Below are 18,895 nucleotides of genomic sequence, written 5' to 3'. Positions count from 1 at the left end.
ACCCTGAGGACACACGCAAAGAGCCTAAGCAGGTAGACAGGGAAGCAGGGTGGCAGCGCAGGTTGTATTCCTAAGAGGGATTCTAGGTCATGTTTTCTTGATCTTACAGCATTCGGTTCTCCCTTGCGATTTCTTACAAGTCATGTAGCCGCCCTCATTCCAGGAACTGAAGTTACTAATCTGCATTTTGCCAAACCAAAACCTGAGCAACTACTGAAGTTAAAAAAAAAAAAAAAAAAAAAAAAGAACCCAAGGTATAATTTATTCAAAGTCACTGGATTAGCTCTACTTTGCTAGAAATAGAAGTTCATCCACTCTCCAAAGCAATGTCGACATTCCTCAACTTCAAAATCAGAAACGAGGGACTTCGTTGCCCCACTGGCTGCCTGTACCCCTAGTAGTATGAAAATACTCTTTCCCAGTCTTTCTTTCTCAGTTGTGGTAGTGAGTCTGTGTGCCCTCATGCACACGTCTCTCGCATTCGTTTGGGCACAAGTTTAGCCAGGCGATTTTCATACTGACTGAAACACTCACAGAAGTGCCACAGAAGCCTTAAGACTTCAGAGATAAACTGAGTGCAGTTAGACTTAAATAACAATACAAAATGATCTCTTGCTATCAAACTTCCCCCAAAAGTTTAAAGTTAAGGATTTTATAAGAAATAAATGTTTCCTTAGACATGGTCATAGGCTAAGGTAGAGACATTAACTTTAGGAAGGATTCTGTAAGATTTTACGAATGCCAGATGCTAGATGAGGTCTCATTCGTGTATAATCCAAAATACTAACTCCTGTTCTAACCTGTCCACCAGCCACCAATGGATCGTCCATATGGGACATAAGAGCTTTGGCTAATAGTAACTGGGCAAACATCACCTGGAGCCACAATTACTCTGCAGGAACTGACTTTGTGGTTAAGTATATCACCAGTAAGCATCAGATCGCGTGGGGAATCTACAGGGTGGTGATGCCATTAGAGATCCTGCCAGCTCCCAAGGTTTCAACCCAGTCTACAAGGCAATTTTAATTACTGGGTATCGAGTGATGCTGTACAGCCACACGGAGGAGGAGAGAGGAAAAAGCTAGGACATGGTCATGGCCGTTTAGAGTGGACCAGAACTATTCACGTCGCTCTAATTCACAAGCGATTCCCCCTCCTTGCACTGTATGTAGTGAACGAGGCTGTTCATTTGTTCAAGGATTCAGAGCTGGGCTATATCTGGTCACAACATAAACAGCTTTAAATATATATATTAAAAAATGTATATATAAATATATATATATATATGAAGGGGGACAAATCTTTAAGGAAAAGCAAATAAAATCTACAATCTAAATCTAAAATCTAAATTGGAGGACAGTTTTAAAGAAAATGCATGTCTTTGAAGGCCTTTTTGAACCTGGAGTTGGCAGAATCTATGATCCCAAACCTCCTGTCGTAACAGATATCATTGTCTCTTAAAACTGTAAGGCTGTACTTAGTCTGGAAATCAAAGCCAGTATCTCTCCTTTCAGTACTTGTTTTGAAAAGATGTTTACATGTTGTTGGGGTGTCGTTTTTTTAATAGCTAGGCAGTGATGAACGCTGCTTTATCCCTGACTTTATTTCCCAGCCATTTCAGCTTTCACACTGTCTGGTATGTCGGTCTTAAATCGGCATTTAAAAGAAACCAACTGTGCATAATTATTGGCATTGAACCACTTTTGGTTGTTTACAACAAGAGATGAACTCGCATTCTACTTAAAACAGCTTCTCCTAATGCCCAGCCGATGCCTGTTCTCACTCCGAAATTTCCAGGCCTTCATTAGGCAAAGCAGCATTTGCTGTTCTCAGCCCCGATTAGGGAACGAGACCATCCTCCCCCTTCCGAATCGTTTTCCACAACTCAGGGAACTCATCAGATTTCCGAACCCAGAATGCAAAGTGCCAGAGCTCCCAAAGCAACCGCTTCTGCCCCTTTTCCCCATGGAGAAGGGCAAAGCACAGGCACTGCCCTTCCACAGGCCGAGCGCTGAGCCCGTGCTCAGGACCGTCTCCAGCAGCAACGTCTCGAGGTGCAGTCACCAGGGCCCRGCAGAGATCCACAGCATCAGCCTGCGCCTTTCAGTCCTTCCCGAGCAGCCACGGCACCTACGCGAGCGCGGGCTGCGCTCGCAGAGCTCTCCCGCCTTTCCGGTGGTAGTGCCATTTTAAGTGGGAAGCACGCTCGGCCCCAAAGCAGCGTTCCTCCTGCCCGGCGGCACTGCTGAACTGGGAGGGTTGACCCTGGTCAGGCAGAGAGCTCCATCTCTCCAGAGCCACAAATAAAACCCCCTGCTGCAGGCTTGCTGCATTAATCCACTTAACATTTAGCATTAAGTTAATCAACAAATTATTCCTGACACAGTGCAAAGAACAGGTCAACCTTAGGACAGAGCTTAAGAACAACCAGCAGCCCGTGGCCATCCCCACTTGACCTAAAGGACTAACCCTTCTCCCCCCCAAAGCACGCTATCTCCCAGCTGGGGTGAGCACTCTTGCAGCACATTTAATGCAACCTCCAGCTCATTAAAAGATTCCTTAACCTACAAGTAGAACTGCTGCGCACTCCCAAAAGTGCCAGAGTTGCTTCTTGCACTGGGTCCCTGTAGCACAAGAGGACGGGCCTTGGGCCAACTGAGTGGGACCAAGCAAATTCCAGACTCTGTTGTAAACACCAAAGTATCCAGACTGAGGCTGGGCAGAAAAAGGACCTAAAAGTAGGGGGAGTTCTCCTGAATAGCTACGGATACTTTTTCCAGCACCACAAGCAGGGATGCAGTAAAAGCCATACCATATTCCTGCATCACTGTTTTCCTTCTATTCCCAGTGAGGAACGATCACGGAGATGTTAATAGCTCCCGAACCATCACGCTGCATTACTTCTGCTCAGTGGCTAGGGATAGCGTAATGCATTGCCTGCAGTGTCAACAAGGTAATCTCTGCAAACCTCCTGCCGGCTGGGTTTGATGTGCGGTTTCTGTTTCTCAGGTAACAAGACAGAGAAATCTATCCCCGTTAAAGCTCAGACCCCTTCCTCTGTGCAGCTGGCTAATCTGACGCCTGGAATGATGTACAAGTTGTGGGTGTTCCCCATATGGTCTAGCCCCAGCGAACACTCTTACATTACCTTTACGACAAGCTCAGGTGAGAGGGGTTTCAGCCCCACTGCGTGGCGCATTTCTGAGGCATGTCACTCCATCCCGAGCTCTCCCCGCAGACGCAGGACGTCCGCGGGGGCGGTTTCACCATGACTGCATGGAACCAGCTTCATCCACTCCATGGGACCCGTGCCATCTCTGCCCTTATTAAAGAGCTGCCTCCCCAGCGGCTCAGTGAGGTTGCTCCAAGTTGCACAGTAAAGGAGAGCACAAACCCTGGTACGGCCAGTAACGGAACAGGATCAATTTGAAAGAAAGGGTCTTTTAATGAGGGTAGAGAACATGCACATGTTGTCCTGCAGCTCTGCTTGAAGCCCTGCGATGGCTGTGATAGACCCTGCTGCGTGTCTGCATTTTCACTTGCGCGTTGCTTCTCGTGGTGRTGTTCGTTGCTTTGGCACAGGAGCGTCCGTGTGCGCGTTTGGGCCAGGTCAGTGCACAGAGCTGGTGCACAGCAGCAGGCGGGCAGATGTGTGTGATGAGATGCGGATGAGGGACAGTACCGGGAGGGAGGAACGCTATGTTTGCAAAAGGTCTCAGTGACAGTCAACTACGGCATATGCATAGGACTTTTTGGAAGGATAAAAAGCCAGGTATGTTTCCTCTGGCAACTTTACATCTAATTGCACAAGCAATTTTCCAGTTCTATCACCTGAGTGATTTTTATCGCATCCTAATTATGGGCTTCCTACACTGCCCACTGAATGCCACAGAAATACTCTGACTTCCCCAGGCATTGAATCAGGCTTTATGTATTTATAAGACTTCACTGTTCACACTTGATGAGTTTCAGTAAATCGAAATAGCTATAACTTGCTCAGTATTCACTCAAGGGTTTTGCCATAGGAATTTATGCAYGATGCCTGTCAACGTCTGTGCCTAAACACTTAGCTGAAAAAACAAGCAGCTGCCAACACTGCGCCAAACTATGCTGAAAAATGTAATAGCCCAGGCAGGAGAAATGATTTTCAAAGAACTAAAATTACTTTGCCAAGACCCAGGTGTGTAAGGGAAAGCTCAAGCACTTGCCAGTCTCTTTTAATTAGAAGTACAAAAGCAAAATGTTCCATCCACACCAAGGAGGTGGGAGAGGGGAGCAGGATCTCTCCCCCCTCTCTCACCCCTGCAGTATTGTATTTGGAGTCCAAAAAGTTGGCAAGCCATAACTACACCAAGTCATTCTCCGATGTGCTAAGATGACACAGGGACAGATGGCAGCAGCTAGTGTTTCTGCATGCCTAACGCTGCCCAACACTGATAAATAAGGAGCAAGTGTTGACCTTGGGACCATGCCTGCCTCTGCCCGGCACTGACGATCCGATGTGCCTCTTCATCTTTGGCTASAGCCGCCCTGTGAGAAGTGGTGAAAGCCACAGCACAGCCTCCCTTAGATCATGCTCATCTTTGCAGAGAAGCYGGTTTTCATACAGGGCTTATTTCCCCTGGGTTTTTCCCGTTGCTCTGCTGCTTTGCGACAGCCAGAGCAGAGGGCCTCTTCCTTGCCCCGGGAGGAGGCTCACGGCTGCGCTTCGGCAGGACCAGGCTCCGACACACAAACCGTCCGGAGCTGAGGCTGCGGCTCCCCAGGCTCCAAGCCTGCTCCTGTATTTCATGAGGTCGATTCTGAGTCCGGACAATAAACGAGCCCATTGCTCAGCTCGGAGGGTGGCCAGAACCTCTGCAGAAGGGCTCCAGCCRCAACGCGGCAGCCCCAACCCCACCCGCCGCTGACTCGGAAATGACCACTGCACCCGCACCACAGCACATGCCTGCCTTCCTCTTTCTCGATAGCTCTTTCCCAGTTTGGACCCGTCTGTTTTCTTGCCTGCCTTTCACCCGCTTGGGGATTCGGGGGACGAGGGGCATTCACCTGTGCAACGGACACCAAGGGGCAGGGAATCTTTAAAAAGGGGGACGGGGGGGGAAGGTAACATACTTGGCTGATTCGCACTGGCAGTCTCGGCATATCTATTTTCTGTAATTGAAGAGTTGCTAGTGATGATATCACTGAGACTAAAGGATTCGCCACCTCTGTTCCCGCGATAGAGCCCTCTCCCCAGGGGACCGCGTGCGCCGCGGCTCCCCTCCTGCACCCAGCTCCCGGGAATGGTCAGCCCCCGTTCGCTGTCCTGTGTCACCGGGAATGCTTTGGATAGGAAAGCACTGGGGGGCTTTTATTTTTCCCCCTCTAATGTTTTGCAAATTGCTATTCTAAAGGTTTTTTCAGTTTGAATGTAGATAAATAAGAACTGGTCCACCCACACCACAGCTGTCCGACTTCTCTGCTGGATATTGAGCTTTCAGTTAATCACAACAGTTCTTTCCAGCAGCGACACTTCAAAGCTACACAGCTGAAGGCAAAGATACCTTTTAAATTCAAAATTTCACCACCTCTAAAACCATTGGAAGGAGGATCCACGCAAAACTTAAAACTAGTTTCACTTTACATACAGTTAGATCCAGGTATCAGGGCTACCACTGCACGTGCCTCCCTCCCGCAGCATAATCGCTCTTTTTCAAATATGTGCATCCACGGCTRCGTGCACATTTAAAAAGACTGTCTACAGCAATTGTCTTAATGCTCTAGCCTCCTTAGTACAGCACTTTGGATCATTGCTAGCATTTTTCATATAACAACAGAATAAAATTGAGAAGCAGCTTAGTTCTCGTCAAATTAAGGAAGCCTCGATTATCCCAGGGATCTGGGAAACTTTGGAAATTCTAAAATTTTACCAGCTTTAACCCTACGCACAGCTTGTTTAGTCAAATGGAAAAATACAGTAAAACCTCCTCTGGTCTACAACATTTCAACATGAGTAATCACTAAAACTAACCCAACAGTCTGCTTTAGAAAAAAGACAATATTTTTGTTGATCTTTAGTCAGTGAATTAGTCAGTTTTGTTATTGGCATATAAACCATGACTATTAGATAACATATGTTTTCTATCACAAGATTATAATTAATTAAAAAAAAAAGAAAGAAAAAAACAGTCCCTGCAGTTGCATTTAAATCAATACCTGTTCGATCACACAGCTGCTTTCTATTATGTACCCTCAATGCTGGCCTTATATTACAGCAAATCAAAACATCCTCCCTGACAGCCATGCACTTAATCTTCTCCTTTTGAGTGCTGCAATGACAGTCATTCGTTTACTCTAAATACAAGATTGCTGTGACTGTAATTTTGTCGTCATGAGTTGCTTTTTTGGGAAGTATGGCAATTATACCTCTACCTTGATGATACACAGTGCCATGATCCTACTGCAAGATCCCCTAGTGACTTGGCACTCAGAATGCTTCCTCCCATGCAAAACCCRGCCTGAAAGGTGGCATGAAACACACCCCTCGGGCTGCTTTGGCATTTGGTACTTTGAAGAACCCCTCAATTCTCCCTTAGCATTGTTTTCCATAAAGAACCCATCCAGCAGGACTGCTGGTACAACCTGCCATTTCAAAGCTCTCCAGTGCAGCTTTATTCCCCTTTCCTCCCCGAGCACTCAGTTAATTGAATCCAGTTCCCAGCCCCATTCAGTTATAATCTCATTCTCTCCATTACAAGAAGTACATCTTTGAGGACTGTTTAGCTCAGGTTGTATTAAAGGTAAATGTTAAATGTAGCAGTATTAAAGGGAAAAGCAGCAAAAGGGCCACAGTACACCACCTCCTTCCACCCACCTTCCCTAGGAGCCCRGTGCCTAAGGCTGCTTCTGCACTAGGAGAAGTTCACGCCATATCGGAGATGAAAAGTATGGCTTTTGCCATAGGCCTACGACCCTTTGAGCCCTTTGAAAAATCTCACTCAAAAATCCTGAACCAGGCTATAGCGAAGTAATACCAACACAGAGCTTTCAGTGTCTGATGCCATTTTTTTAGCAAGTGGGACTTTCTCTTTTCATTTTCCTCTTTTCTCTGTGAATTTCCTTGTGTCACGGTGTGGCTGCAGTTATCTGCTGGCATCGTGGCTCAGATTTCCCCGAGGAAAGCATCTGCTATCTTGGGTTCAATTTTGATGGCCAACAATGCGCTTACACCCCTGAAAGGACGTAGTTTAGGGAAGTTTACCAATTCAACCCATTTTAAAGTCGCTGTCTCTTCTACAAGAGCCCTTCGTTCAGAATATATTCATGGGGGGTTGTCTTTTATGCTTTCTTTATCAGCACCATCTTGTTCTCATATTTGAGCAGAAGCTGAGGACTGATACTAAAAATGTTGTAAAAGGCAGTTGGTGCTGGGTGGGTAATCGAGGAGACGGGCCCTGGTTTGGAGGCCTCTGTGGATGGTGTTTGGGATGGGGATGGAAGCAGGCTGAAAAACTGTGCATCCAGTTGTAGCTTTCCTAAATAACACTCCCCTCTCTGGGCTATTTATGTACTGTATCTGTTTCTAAAAAGTACAGGCACAACGGTATTTGGCAGGGCTGATCCTCCATTATCGCTTCTCGTGTAGGATTTGGTGGTTTTTAAATCCAATTATTTATCATTTCTCAGGCATGACTTGCTACCAGCACTTTGTGAAAGGGCATTAAGAGATGGCTTGTCACTGCTTGTACACTGTTCGCAGCACCTCGACTTAAGCTGTTCAGATACGCTGGGATGGGGAAAATGCTCTCTTTTTTCTCATACAGTGACAACAAAGTCACCCAGTCAAATTCTGCAGCTATGCTTGGAGTTGGCTTGAGCATGGAGCCATGGGAAGGGCATTTTCACATCTGTTCTTGATGCAATACTGCTCCTGCACAGTTCGGTAACTGTTAACCCAAGGATCAACCACCCATTTACCGCGTGCAAGTGTTTCGCTGCTTGTAACAACCGGCACCTACACAAGACAGTTGTGCGTGCTGCCTCACAACAGGCACTGGTTGGAAAGTCTTGTTGACTTGAGCTCACTTATGTGATTAAGCAATGCAACATGATAAAGACGGTAGCACAGTCCTTTCTGGTATTCGGCAGCACTATAGACCAGAGTAGCCAAGATCAGGTAACAGTCTAATCTGAAGTTGTTTTTTGTCACATGAACATCAATAAAAAACRGTCACTGCACTGTACTTTCCATTTCAGGCAACCCCCTGCTAAGTCCCAGCTCAATCCTGCCCAGCTCAGACCTCCCCTCGCTCCTGCCAGGAATACCTCTGTCTGTTTGCACTGCAGTCTGGTTAAATTAAGCCCCCCTGTTGTGCTGAAGGTTATTTTCTCCTCTGCTCTGTTTTGCTGAATACCAAGTGCATGTCAATGAGAGCCAGAAAATGGCAGCTTATTGCTATTTATAGGACACCGATTTGTCCGTCTGACCGTGCAGGGGAGCTGCAAATAACAAGTCAGAGTATGTGCGGTAGAACATGGCACTTAGGTGTTGGATAGGACTTTTCAGTGCTAGCAGACCACGTCTCAACTTTTTGGGACCCAGCTGTCGTTCCTCAAAGTTCCACCACCAACCAGGGCTTTGTACCCAGTACCGCGTCCCTGCTCACACATTGGCCAGGTCTTGCTGGGCCTCCACATCTCCTTTCTCGGCCACCCCAGGGCTACTGAAAACAGATGCCCCACCGTGACAGACTATCTATTGCATTCAGTACCAGTTGCTGACAAAGCTCAGATAATCACCCCAAAGGGTAGAAGCTAGGTTTCCAAACGCCCAAGCATGTACCAAGGCTCAGAAGTTTGAGGTTAGCCCTGGAGAGACTGCACCAAATGCAGTCTTTGGTTTATCTGCTCAGGCAGGGCTCCAAGCACAAGCACAACACACTGAGCAGCTTCTAGCTACCTACGGCCACACTYGAGTGCACAAGAAAGGACGCAGCCTGCAGAGCTGTTCCCCATCGCCTCTGCGTAAGGGTGAGGCTGTCCCAGGCTCCCTGCCGGACCTCAAGAATTAGGATTTCCCCCAGCTCAAGGCTGCTAATGAGCACTGCAGTGCTCAGTAAGCCTCTGGATTTACTGTTGCTGTTCTACCTAACTTTATGCCAGGGATTAAATCTTTTAGCCATTGCTTGGGCATGTTTATTTCTGCTCTTTTCACAGAAACCATCTCCAGGATAGCTTTCAGACACTGGAAAGGAAAGATCAAATCTGTTACCCAGCTTCTTTTGCCATTATTTTCAATGCATTTTTCTCATTGGTCTGTGCTAAGTTTTACTTTATGTTATGACCCTTTGCTGTGTGTAGCTACTGCTAAAATGTTGAGTTGATCTACCATTTAAAAAAGAAAAAAAAGGCCACAAACCAGGTTCCTGTATTACACTCTCAGATAACCTGGTCAATACACCTACGCTCAAAAATACAGCACTAAAGATACATCGTTTCTAAACTGATGGACTGAGTTTTTCGTAGTAGTTTATTCCTCTCTGTTGTCCTGGTCTGTCCCTTATAGCTTTTTTCCTTTCAACTTCTCCCAGCTTATACTAAGAATCACGTGGACATCGCAACCCAAGGCTGGTTCATTGGGCTGATGTGCGCCATAGCTCTCCTGGTTCTTATTCTGCTGATAGTGTGCTTCATTAAGAGAAGCAGAGGCGGAAAATACCCAGGTAAGAGCACTACATGGCAATTTTTTATTCTCGTGGTTTAAACTTCCAGGCTTCCAGGAGCTAATCGAATTGTATTGCTCTCAGATAGATGCTTCTGATTAAAAAGGCTTTTCTTCCTCCATAGTATGAATGCTATTAGTAGTGGAAAGCATTTCAGTTAATTAAAGGTTGGGCGAGTTCTCTGTGCTGTGCAGGAGGCAGGCTACAGAGCTGGACACTCCTGTTATGCATGACCTGACACCCGTTCTGCAAATTTGCTCATCCTCTTCTAGAAAAAGATATTTTCAAGCAAAAAATCTCATTAAATTTTTGCAAAGCAAAGATAAGGCAGCTTAGGAAAACTCACCAATTAATACATCCTCTCTAGCCACCTTGAGTTCTTGTGCCCTGGTGCCTCAGCACTGCAGTAACCTTTGGGACCCAATCCAACAAGCCCTTCCACGTACAGAGCTTTTTTACAGAGTCCATGAAGGTCTGTACCTCATCCTGCAGGGATTTTACCAAAGACAGCCATGAGACCAGATGCTGTTACTCTCTAGTTAAACCTTTATAATTTATACTGTTTTTTAACATAAATATTGGGGATGTGCTTGCTTACACAGTGCGAGATAACAAAGATGAGCATCTCAATCCTGAAGACAAGAACGTAGAAGATGGGTCGTTTGACTACAGGTATGCTCCCATTTGGCATGTGTGTTCATGCGACCACTCCTGTCCCATCTGCCCCGCTCCGCAGCCATCACAGACCTCACCGCTGTACCCTCTCCCCATAACCATAGCGCCGAGGTGCCACACCGCCTCAGAAGGTATTTCTCCCACCTTCCTCCTCCTGCCTCCTTCTCTCAGCAAGTTCTCTACCAAAGGGAACATTTCCTGCCTAAAACCCTGGAAAAGCAACCAATCTGAGAGTATGCTATTAAGGTTTCCTTCTTTCCCTGTCCCTCCTCCTGGGAGGATCTGTCCAGGCAGAGACATGGGACTGACATCAGCTACCTGGGACACAGCTCTCACCAGGTGCACATCAACCTTAATGACACTCATAACACACAAGCACACACACACTTGACTCTGAAGCAGCCTGAGGATATTTCAAGTATATAACCCTGTAGCTCAGCCTCTCTCCTAGTCGTAAGGCAGTATCCAGAATAGAAACACTCAAAGTTATGCTTAGATCAGCCCTGAAAGCACGTAAGTGTACTTATTTGGGGGTCTGCCTGAATCCAGGCAAGATGCTCAGGGAAACCCTACTGAAATGGCCTTTCAGAGTAGCAGTGTAGCCCAGCAGTGATTCTGCTGTGACAGCTGTGATTTCACCACCATCTGATCAGCCTCTTTCAAGCAAAATGACATCCTTTGAAGAAGAGCATCTACCTTTCCTCCAGACTCCCCAAATATTTCAAATACAGGCAAGTGTTCTCCAAACCTACTCACATTCAGTGCAGCGTTCATGATCCTGTTTATTTCCTTGTTGCTTCCAAGGAACAGAAAGAGGTAAAGATGTCAGATCCCACTGGATTGCCCGCACTTGGCTGATGACTGGGATGTATATACCCAGGTTGCACCTTGAGCCTCTATAGTGCGCTTTTCTTTTCTTTAAGGAATTACAATGCACCTTTCCATCTGAGCTGAATCCAAAGCCCAATTAGGCTAGGAAGTGTTTTTCTCCTGACTTCAAAGCAGGGGTTAATGAAACCGTATGTCATTACCAATACTCCTAGCATTATAAATTGAGATAGCAAAGATGGGAAGGATTTATTTACAATTCAGAAGAGATGTAATAAGCCACACATGCTCCACCAAAGACTTTAGAACAAGCAAAGTGAATATATCTGCCTGCATCCTAAGATATAAATGAAAGGTAGAATAACTGCATTCTTCAAGACGGTCATGTTGATATCATTAGTAGCACTGTAATTATATTTCAGTAGTGACTGTTTTTCTCCAAAGGATGTCATAAGCCCAAAGCTCCCCAGTTTTCTGCAAGGCATGTGAAATGATGCAGACTACAAATAAATCCCAGTGAAAAACAAAATAAATGGCACATTCTAGGAAAAAGTTGCCATTCTTTATCTCCCTAAAACAACATGCTGGGGCAAGATCTTCTTTACCTTCCCTGCTAGATTCAGTTATCACTCTTAGCGGTGACAGGTCTCACCGGTGAACTGCCTGGGAGCCTCAGAGTGGGGTCCCTGCAGTCCAGCTAGATGGGCAGAGGCATCTCCCCACGCCTGCACTTCCTCCACATGGATGGTGGAGCGGGAGCAGTGGGGCCATGGCCCTGGAGCGCGGGGTCACGCGGCTCATGGGCTAGCCCGACTTCAGTGATGCCAGCACCCGCGGCTGTGCTCCCTGCACCTGAACGTTCAGTGGTGGTGTGTGGTCTGCCTGTCTGCTCTGTGACACCAGACCCGTGGGGAATGCGGAAGGGCGTTTCCAGCAAAATAATTACAGGGAAGAGAGATGCTTTTTCTGTCACCTTAGAGCCTACCAACACACAGCACTGCAGGTTCACTTCTAGCGCCTGGATTTCAAATAAGATCCTCATAATCGAGCTTCTGGCAGTACACATAGAGTTCAGAGATCTACTTATCAATAGTCTGTTGAGGTGGTTGCCGTCAAACCCTCCTCAGCACCATCATTCCTAAGGCAATTGCATTGCCAGGGATCGCTTGCATAGAATAGAAGGAAGCCAAGATCTTAGCACGGCTGTCACCTTTCAGTGTGCTGTGATGACTTCAGTAATGCTGCACTTACTACCCAAGCACCATCCAAGGGGCTAAATGACAGTCCAGGCAATGGGAAGGAATGGTATGGGAATGCTTTTTCCTATGACATAGTAGCTCCTGCTTAGCTGAATCACAAACATTTATTGACAGCCCCATTCCCAAGAGCTAGAAAGCTAAAGGCAGAAGTCAGAAGAAAGGCAACAACAGGCAGCTTGGATATCATTCATACATGAATAACCAAAGTTTAGGAGTGTCAGGGATTTTTGGATTTGGGGGTCATTATCCATAGGTATGAGCTTTTTGCCACCTTACTGGCAGTGGATATGACCTTTGGAGTAGGCCTGTTCAGTTACAGAGTATCCTATCAACAACACACCTCCTAGAGGCATGGATTTGTACAACTGGGGCAAGACTTCCCCATAGGAGAGTGAGTGAAAACTCTCCTGAGTCCCATTGGGAAAGGGGGGGGCAGCACTGTGCCAGAGCACAGTTTTGGGTCAGAACCTGTACCAAGCTCCAAAATACCCCAGTATTTTCAATCATGTTGTCCCATGGACTAGTTGGAGAAAACAAACAAACAAAAATGAAACAAAAAAAGACCAAACAAAAAATCTCTCCCCCCTCCCTCCCAGGAACAACAGGTCTCCTGGGAGAAGTAATAGGAATGAGGCTTCCCTCAAGGAGGCAGAAAGGAAGGTGAACTTGAAGGATTGATATGAAATGCTGTTGGCTGATTAAGATTTAAAATGATTGCAATGTTAAGCTCAAGGAAGGTAGCAATTAGTATTTCAAGCGAGGACAGGATCTGAGCTGACGTGAGTTCTTCATTGGTTTCCCTCCCCACCTCCACATAGCATGTCTGATATGCTCTCATCATATCTCACGTCCTTAATGCCCTGTGCATGCAACTTTCAAATCTCTGCAGCCTATAATTAGGAGACACTGTCACATCTTTCTGTTCCACTAACAGAATAATGGTTTTCCTGGGCAGAGGCTAAGCTGCGAAGCTTATTTTCAAAGCAGGGGACCATTATCCTTGGACAATGTTCTGTGCCAGTGACTGTGCCTCATTATACCAAATGTTTAAGCACGTGGGGGAGTCAGCTAGAAACCTGGGCCGCTGGGAAGGGAAAGTTGAGTGTTTTTACCTTCTGGGGTCCAGTTCGGTCCTGATTCAGGCCAGCATCCTGCGACACAGGTGTACGCACTGCAGGCAGTGCCAACTGGTGCCTAACTGGCCATCTCAGTAGAAATCAAGACCGAGATGGGCCCTGGACGTGCAGCTGAGCCCTAGAGAGGGGAGGAGAGGTCTCAAAGCAGCAGGGGAGGAGCAGGCTTGTCGGTAGGGATTGTCGATGCCCTCATGCACCAGCATTGCGTTAAGACGAAAACCCAGCGGAGGGATGGAGGGCAACGGAGCTCCTTCCACTTGGCCCTTGTCCTGCTGCATATCGCTGCCCTGCAGCCAGCTCACTGACTGACGTCCACAGCCCTTTTTTAACAGCCCATCAGCAAACAGCCTGTTGTCTACCTGCACAGTCCACTGCTGTTTTGTATGAGCTTTCTCGGGGAAGCCAATGAGGCTCATCCAGCTCTGAACAATTATACTAGCTCCATTTGGTATAACGAGGCAATTAGCTCCATGAGGAATGCAGTGACTATTTTTTTCTTTTTTCTTTTTTTTTTTTGAAAAGCACTGCCCCTGTAAATGCATACCTCATCATATCTCTCTCTGATCAGGCTCTTTCTGCTTCTCTCTGTTTTATTCCCATTCTTTCTTCTCCTTTTCACCTGGTCTATCCACATGGACCATGAAGGTCTCTTGAAAGGTAGGACCACGTGCTGCCAGAAGTCCGGCACATTTAGCTTTTTTTTTTTCCCTTCCTTCTAGCAGTTTGTTTCTTTCATAGCTGAAACTATACCTTCCCCTCCCTATTCCCCTACCTGCCTCCACCTAACATATTAAACAAGATCCGTCTAACTCGTGCTGAGACCGGGGTACTCCCACGTCCAGCGAGTTGCATTTTGCTTGGAAACGCTCCGTGGGCCGCGGGCTCCTCCGAGCACCAGCCAGACTCCCRGCCCCCTCCAGCCCTGGTACTGGAACGACTAATCCTGCTTGGCAGCGAGATCCGCCGGCCTCCCCGAGGTCCAACCGCAGGTCGCTGGCCGGGGTGAGATGCAAAACTGCAGCTCAGAGGGACTCGCCGCTCAGCCCGGCTGCTYGAGTCGCGGGCCGCAGCGCCTCCTTCCGTGCCCCGCTGCCGGCCACCAAGGGAGCGGGGGCAAGGGAACCGAGCAGAAACGCTCGCTCCCACACCATCAGCACACTTTTTGTCTCAATCCGGATAACCTCCCTCCGGCTCAAGCCTCCCCTCTCGTCTCAATGACGTATGCAACTCAGGACTAGGTTTCCCAAATGGTTTTGATCTGGGTGCTCTGGTTTTCTAACGCACACATCAACAAACCCTATAGAAATCCATTTTAACAGGGTTATATTGCATCAACGTGCCAATGACTACCTGCTTCACCCTCTTAATGTACTAACAGGACAAATAGTATTGGAGAGAGGTAAAACCAGGGGCAAGTTTGGGAAAGTCACTGTCTGGGTGTTTGGCACTGCAAACCCCACATTAGGGAGAATCTGGCTCTAGATTCAGTTTCAACTGAACCCATCCCAAACCTTGGGAAARGACATTTCAAACAAAAGGATCTGGTTTTTGCCACTCTCTGCTTGACGTTTATTGGGCTTTCTAACTGGCAGTCCTGCTTGCAGACTGAATTCTCTTCCCCTCCCGAAAAGAAGCTGCTTACAAAGCTAACAAGYTAATTTTTATTGTGATGCCAAGTTAACACAAGGCCTCAAACACTGGGTTTGTATTATTGCTTAATTTACAAAGTGCTGATATAAGGAAACATGATATAAAGCTGCGAGTTTTGCTGTGGGGCACCAAATTCCTCTCCCACCGTAGAGAGCTGAAGCCGTTACTGGAATGGCACGGGAGAGACGGGACGCCTTCCCCGGCCGTTCCSCCCGCTAAAGAGCCGTTTGCTCTGTGGCCTAAGCAAAGTGCTTCCCCTGGGTGCGCCCACCTTGACGTGGAAGCTGATGGTCAAGGGCTACCATCGAAATTCCACAGGGCAAACTCAGGAGGGGAAGTAACGAGCACAGTCCCATAACCGCGYGGCTCCGGAGTCGGAGCGCCAGCGCGGCGCAGGCGCCCGGTCGCTGTGCAGACGGTGCCGGGCACTGCGGGGCCTGGGTACGACAGCGCTGAGCGCAAGGAGCCCGCTGTTTCCCGGGGAATGCAACACCCTGGGCATATGGTACCAGCCCCCAGGTTCCTCCTTCTGAAAGGCTATTTTAATGAAAACCAGCCCCCAAACCCGAGAAGCCACAGGAGGTTTACTTTTAAAGAACCTGAATTATTTTTGGACAGATGACTCTGCAAATACGTCTTTGAAGTGGCCCGGTACTTTTACCAATTTTAAGAAAAATAAAGAACAAAGTAGAGTGCCATACACTGGGGAGCAAGTTTTCTGAGTCTGCTGAGTCCTGAGCTAAAAAAAGTAAAAAAAAGGGGAGGGGGAGGAATGTTAAGGTATGTATGTGACGTCTCTAGGAGTATTACACAATTTGCATGCTGGATGTAAGATCAAACATGAACTAATAACTAGCTGATATGAAAATCAGTTTTTATATATAGCAATCCACTCTCGTCCTCCGTGCAAGATTATCTTTATTTATGAAATGCAAGTCCTTACGCTCTGTAGAAAACACAGCTTCTCCCCAAATTTTTGTTAAAAGGGTTTCTTTAAAGGGTTCATTTTTTTCTTGTGGGTCAGACTATATATTTTTCAGYGACCTGGCTTAATCTTTCCAATGAAAAAGAGAAAAGGACAAAGAATTGAACAAACAAGCTTAGATGCTCAGAAATAAGCTTGGAAAGGTAAATTTTCATGAGTTTTGGAAGCTGCATTGAACTTGGCATCCTATATATGCCCCCTTGCAGTGCTTTGAAAACTTTCCCCATTGCATGTAGCTATCTAAACTAGAGTGTGTTTTTACAAGGAAATCTGAAACCGCAGTAAAGAGTGGAACCAGCTAGGTTAAAATGCTGAGAGAAAGAAAGAGTATAACTAATGACAAGGAAGGGATATTTATAATGTACATCCAGTTGGACTGATCTAAGCATCGTATGTAACACTGCTTAAAAATATATAATCTACAAAGAAAAATATGAAGGCTGGGTTTTCAGAAATACCAACCAAATTGCACAAGCAACCGTGGGCCTCCTGCACGGAGGCTATTTTCCCAGCCTCACTTAAGTATCGCACCTACCATGACTAGCTTTTTGCAGTCCGTGACCTGCTTTTCTCCTGCATTTGCAGTCTCTGGTCAGCATATTTGCACACTGGATTTATTCTGAATATCCAGACCTTGGGTTTTAACCATGTCCCTTGTAAGCCCCATTCTCAACTCTCCCTGTGTCTGTCTGTCTTCTGCTACCCAGCGACGAAGACAACAAACCGCTGCCCAACAGCCAGACCTCCTTGGACGGCACCATAAAGCAGCAGGAGAGCGACGATAGCTTGGTGGACTATGGAGAGGGGGGCGAAGGGCAGTTTAACGAGGACGGCTCCTTTATCGGCCAGTACACGGTGAAGAAGGACAAAGAGGAGACGGAAGGCAACGAGAGCTCGGAAGCCACCTCCCCAGTCAATGCTATCTACTCGTTGGCATAGCGCAATACACATGTGAAACCACAAACGACCTAAGATATATGTAGTGGATGGGGGTTAAACAACAGCCGCCGCCACTGCTGCCTCCAGCAGAAACGTGTGAATGAAACAAACCAACAATGACAAAAAAAAGAAAAAAAAAAGAAAAAAAAAGAAAAAAAATCCAAGCAAACAGGCAGGCCCGGGGGCTGCTGAAGCCATCTTATCCTTAGCAAAGAAGCAATGGCAAGGACTGCCGAGGTGCTGCGGGGTCGTAGCTGTAGCTGAAATCTGAGCTGAACCAAAGGGGCTAGAGCAGGAGCGGGATGCACAAGCGCTTCAGGGCCTGGCCGCCGCCACCCCCAGGTCCTCTCCACCAGCCCACCCGGCTCGGCTGCGCACGGTGGCTGCCGCCGCGGCTTCCCGAGGCTCTTCTTGTTCTTTTGGGGGGGAGTTAAAAGTTCTTCTTTTTAATCTTTGCGGGAAGGTTCCAGATAAGGGAAAACAGAGTTTGGGAGAGGGAAGAGGGGTGAGCAGGGTCTCTCCAGGGTAGTAAGAGCAGCATAAATGCATAAAAGAAAAGGAGATGGGTCAATCTATGGGTAACACCACTACAGGACTGCATTACTGACGTGTTCATCTTTACAGCAGCGCCTCACCCATAACCTTTCCCAAACAAGTCAGCACCACAACCTCTTCCCGAAAGATCAAGCAGAACCTGACCAGCCGGAAGGGAAGAGCAGGTCCCCTACCACTTTCCTTGGCACCGCTGGGACTGCGCCGTAACTCGTGTCAGTGCCGAACCTCCACGTTGGTTCAGGCACCGCGGCACGTCCCCACCTGCAAAGCCCGCAGGGAGGTGACCCCACCATCTCCGTGCGGCTCGGAAGAATCCTTAGAGAAAAGTAAGTTGCAGAAGAGCTTCTGGGATTTGCTTAAGGACAGCCAGGTGCAGCTCACCCTCTGATTCCAAGTGATGGCTCACTCACCAGGATAACAGCATTGCTCGCCTGGATAACTACAGGCAAAATGTTTTGTTTTAGTCTTTGCTTTGTAAGAATTTGGGGAGAAACCACCCCCAGACCATGCCTGCTTTCTTTTAAAGGCAACTCCATACATCTTATGTAGCAAAGAGGGAGTGGAAGCAGGACCAGTATTAACATAGAATGAAGGGACCAGTAATTGCTTTTTTTAAAAAAAAAAAACCAAAAAACACAAAACCACTAAATCAGGATGAGACAGCACCCGCTCGGAGCGGGTGGGAGAACTCCTGATATCAACCTGCACTGCGCCTCCTGATCAGCAACCTGAACAGTTCAGGGACGCAAGTCCCTCGGGAAAGCGTGATGAAAACACAGCTTTATGAGGCAGGAATGCAGGGCCCGATGTCCACATCTTCCCCAAGCAATGGGGTATGAGTCAGATTGACAGTGTTTTCGGCTAAAATCTCCTGCTAATTTCTTACAGTGGCCTTTGCCTCCTTCGATCAATCAGCCTAAGAGAGACACTTCCACGTGCTAATGGCTGCAATGCGGAACTCGCACCCATTGTGTTATTTACATATCAAGAACACGCAAGTTAAGTTAACCTGTTAATACACTGTAACAAAGCGTCTCAGATAGGAGTGCTCCTTCACATGCCTTACACAGCTTCAAACTTCCCATGAAGTTTAATAAACTGATACTATTCACCCACAGCTTACGCGCCCCTAATGCGATGGTCTTTGATCCGTCAAACCAATAT

General features: G+C 47.1%; 1 protein-coding gene across 7 annotated transcripts in view; it reads left to right on the top strand.

Moving 5' to 3' along the window:
• Positions 1-17,298, top strand: part of NFASC (neurofascin) — a 59,837-nt gene extending 42,539 nt beyond the window's left edge. For 3 of the 7 annotated variants that reach the window (XM_026077158.1, XM_026077162.1, XM_026077160.1), the window contains 3 exons: positions 9,573-9,704; positions 10,307-10,376; positions 16,945-17,206. In XM_026077158.1, the coding sequence (XP_025932943.1) occupies positions 9,573-9,704; positions 10,307-10,376; positions 16,945-17,176 (434 nt within the window). In that variant the 3' untranslated portion in view covers positions 17,177-17,206. Of the gene's footprint in view, positions 1-811; positions 929-3,009; positions 3,166-9,572; positions 9,705-10,306; positions 10,377-14,247; positions 14,260-16,944 lie in introns of all 7 variants that reach the window. The other 4 variants (XM_026077159.1, XM_026077156.1, XM_026077157.1 and 1 more) reach the window with 3 other exon arrangements.
• The last annotated feature ends 1,597 nt before the right edge of the window (positions 17,299-18,895 follow it).

Source organism: Apteryx rowi, unplaced genomic scaffold, assembly GCF_003343035.1.
Source record: "Apteryx rowi isolate R43461 unplaced genomic scaffold, aptRow1 scaffold_45, whole genome shotgun sequence".
Taxonomy (NCBI): domain Eukaryota; kingdom Metazoa; phylum Chordata; class Aves; order Apterygiformes; family Apterygidae; genus Apteryx; species Apteryx rowi.
Note: the sequence above shows the minus strand (reverse complement) of the source record. Positions and strands in the feature narration are given on the sequence as shown.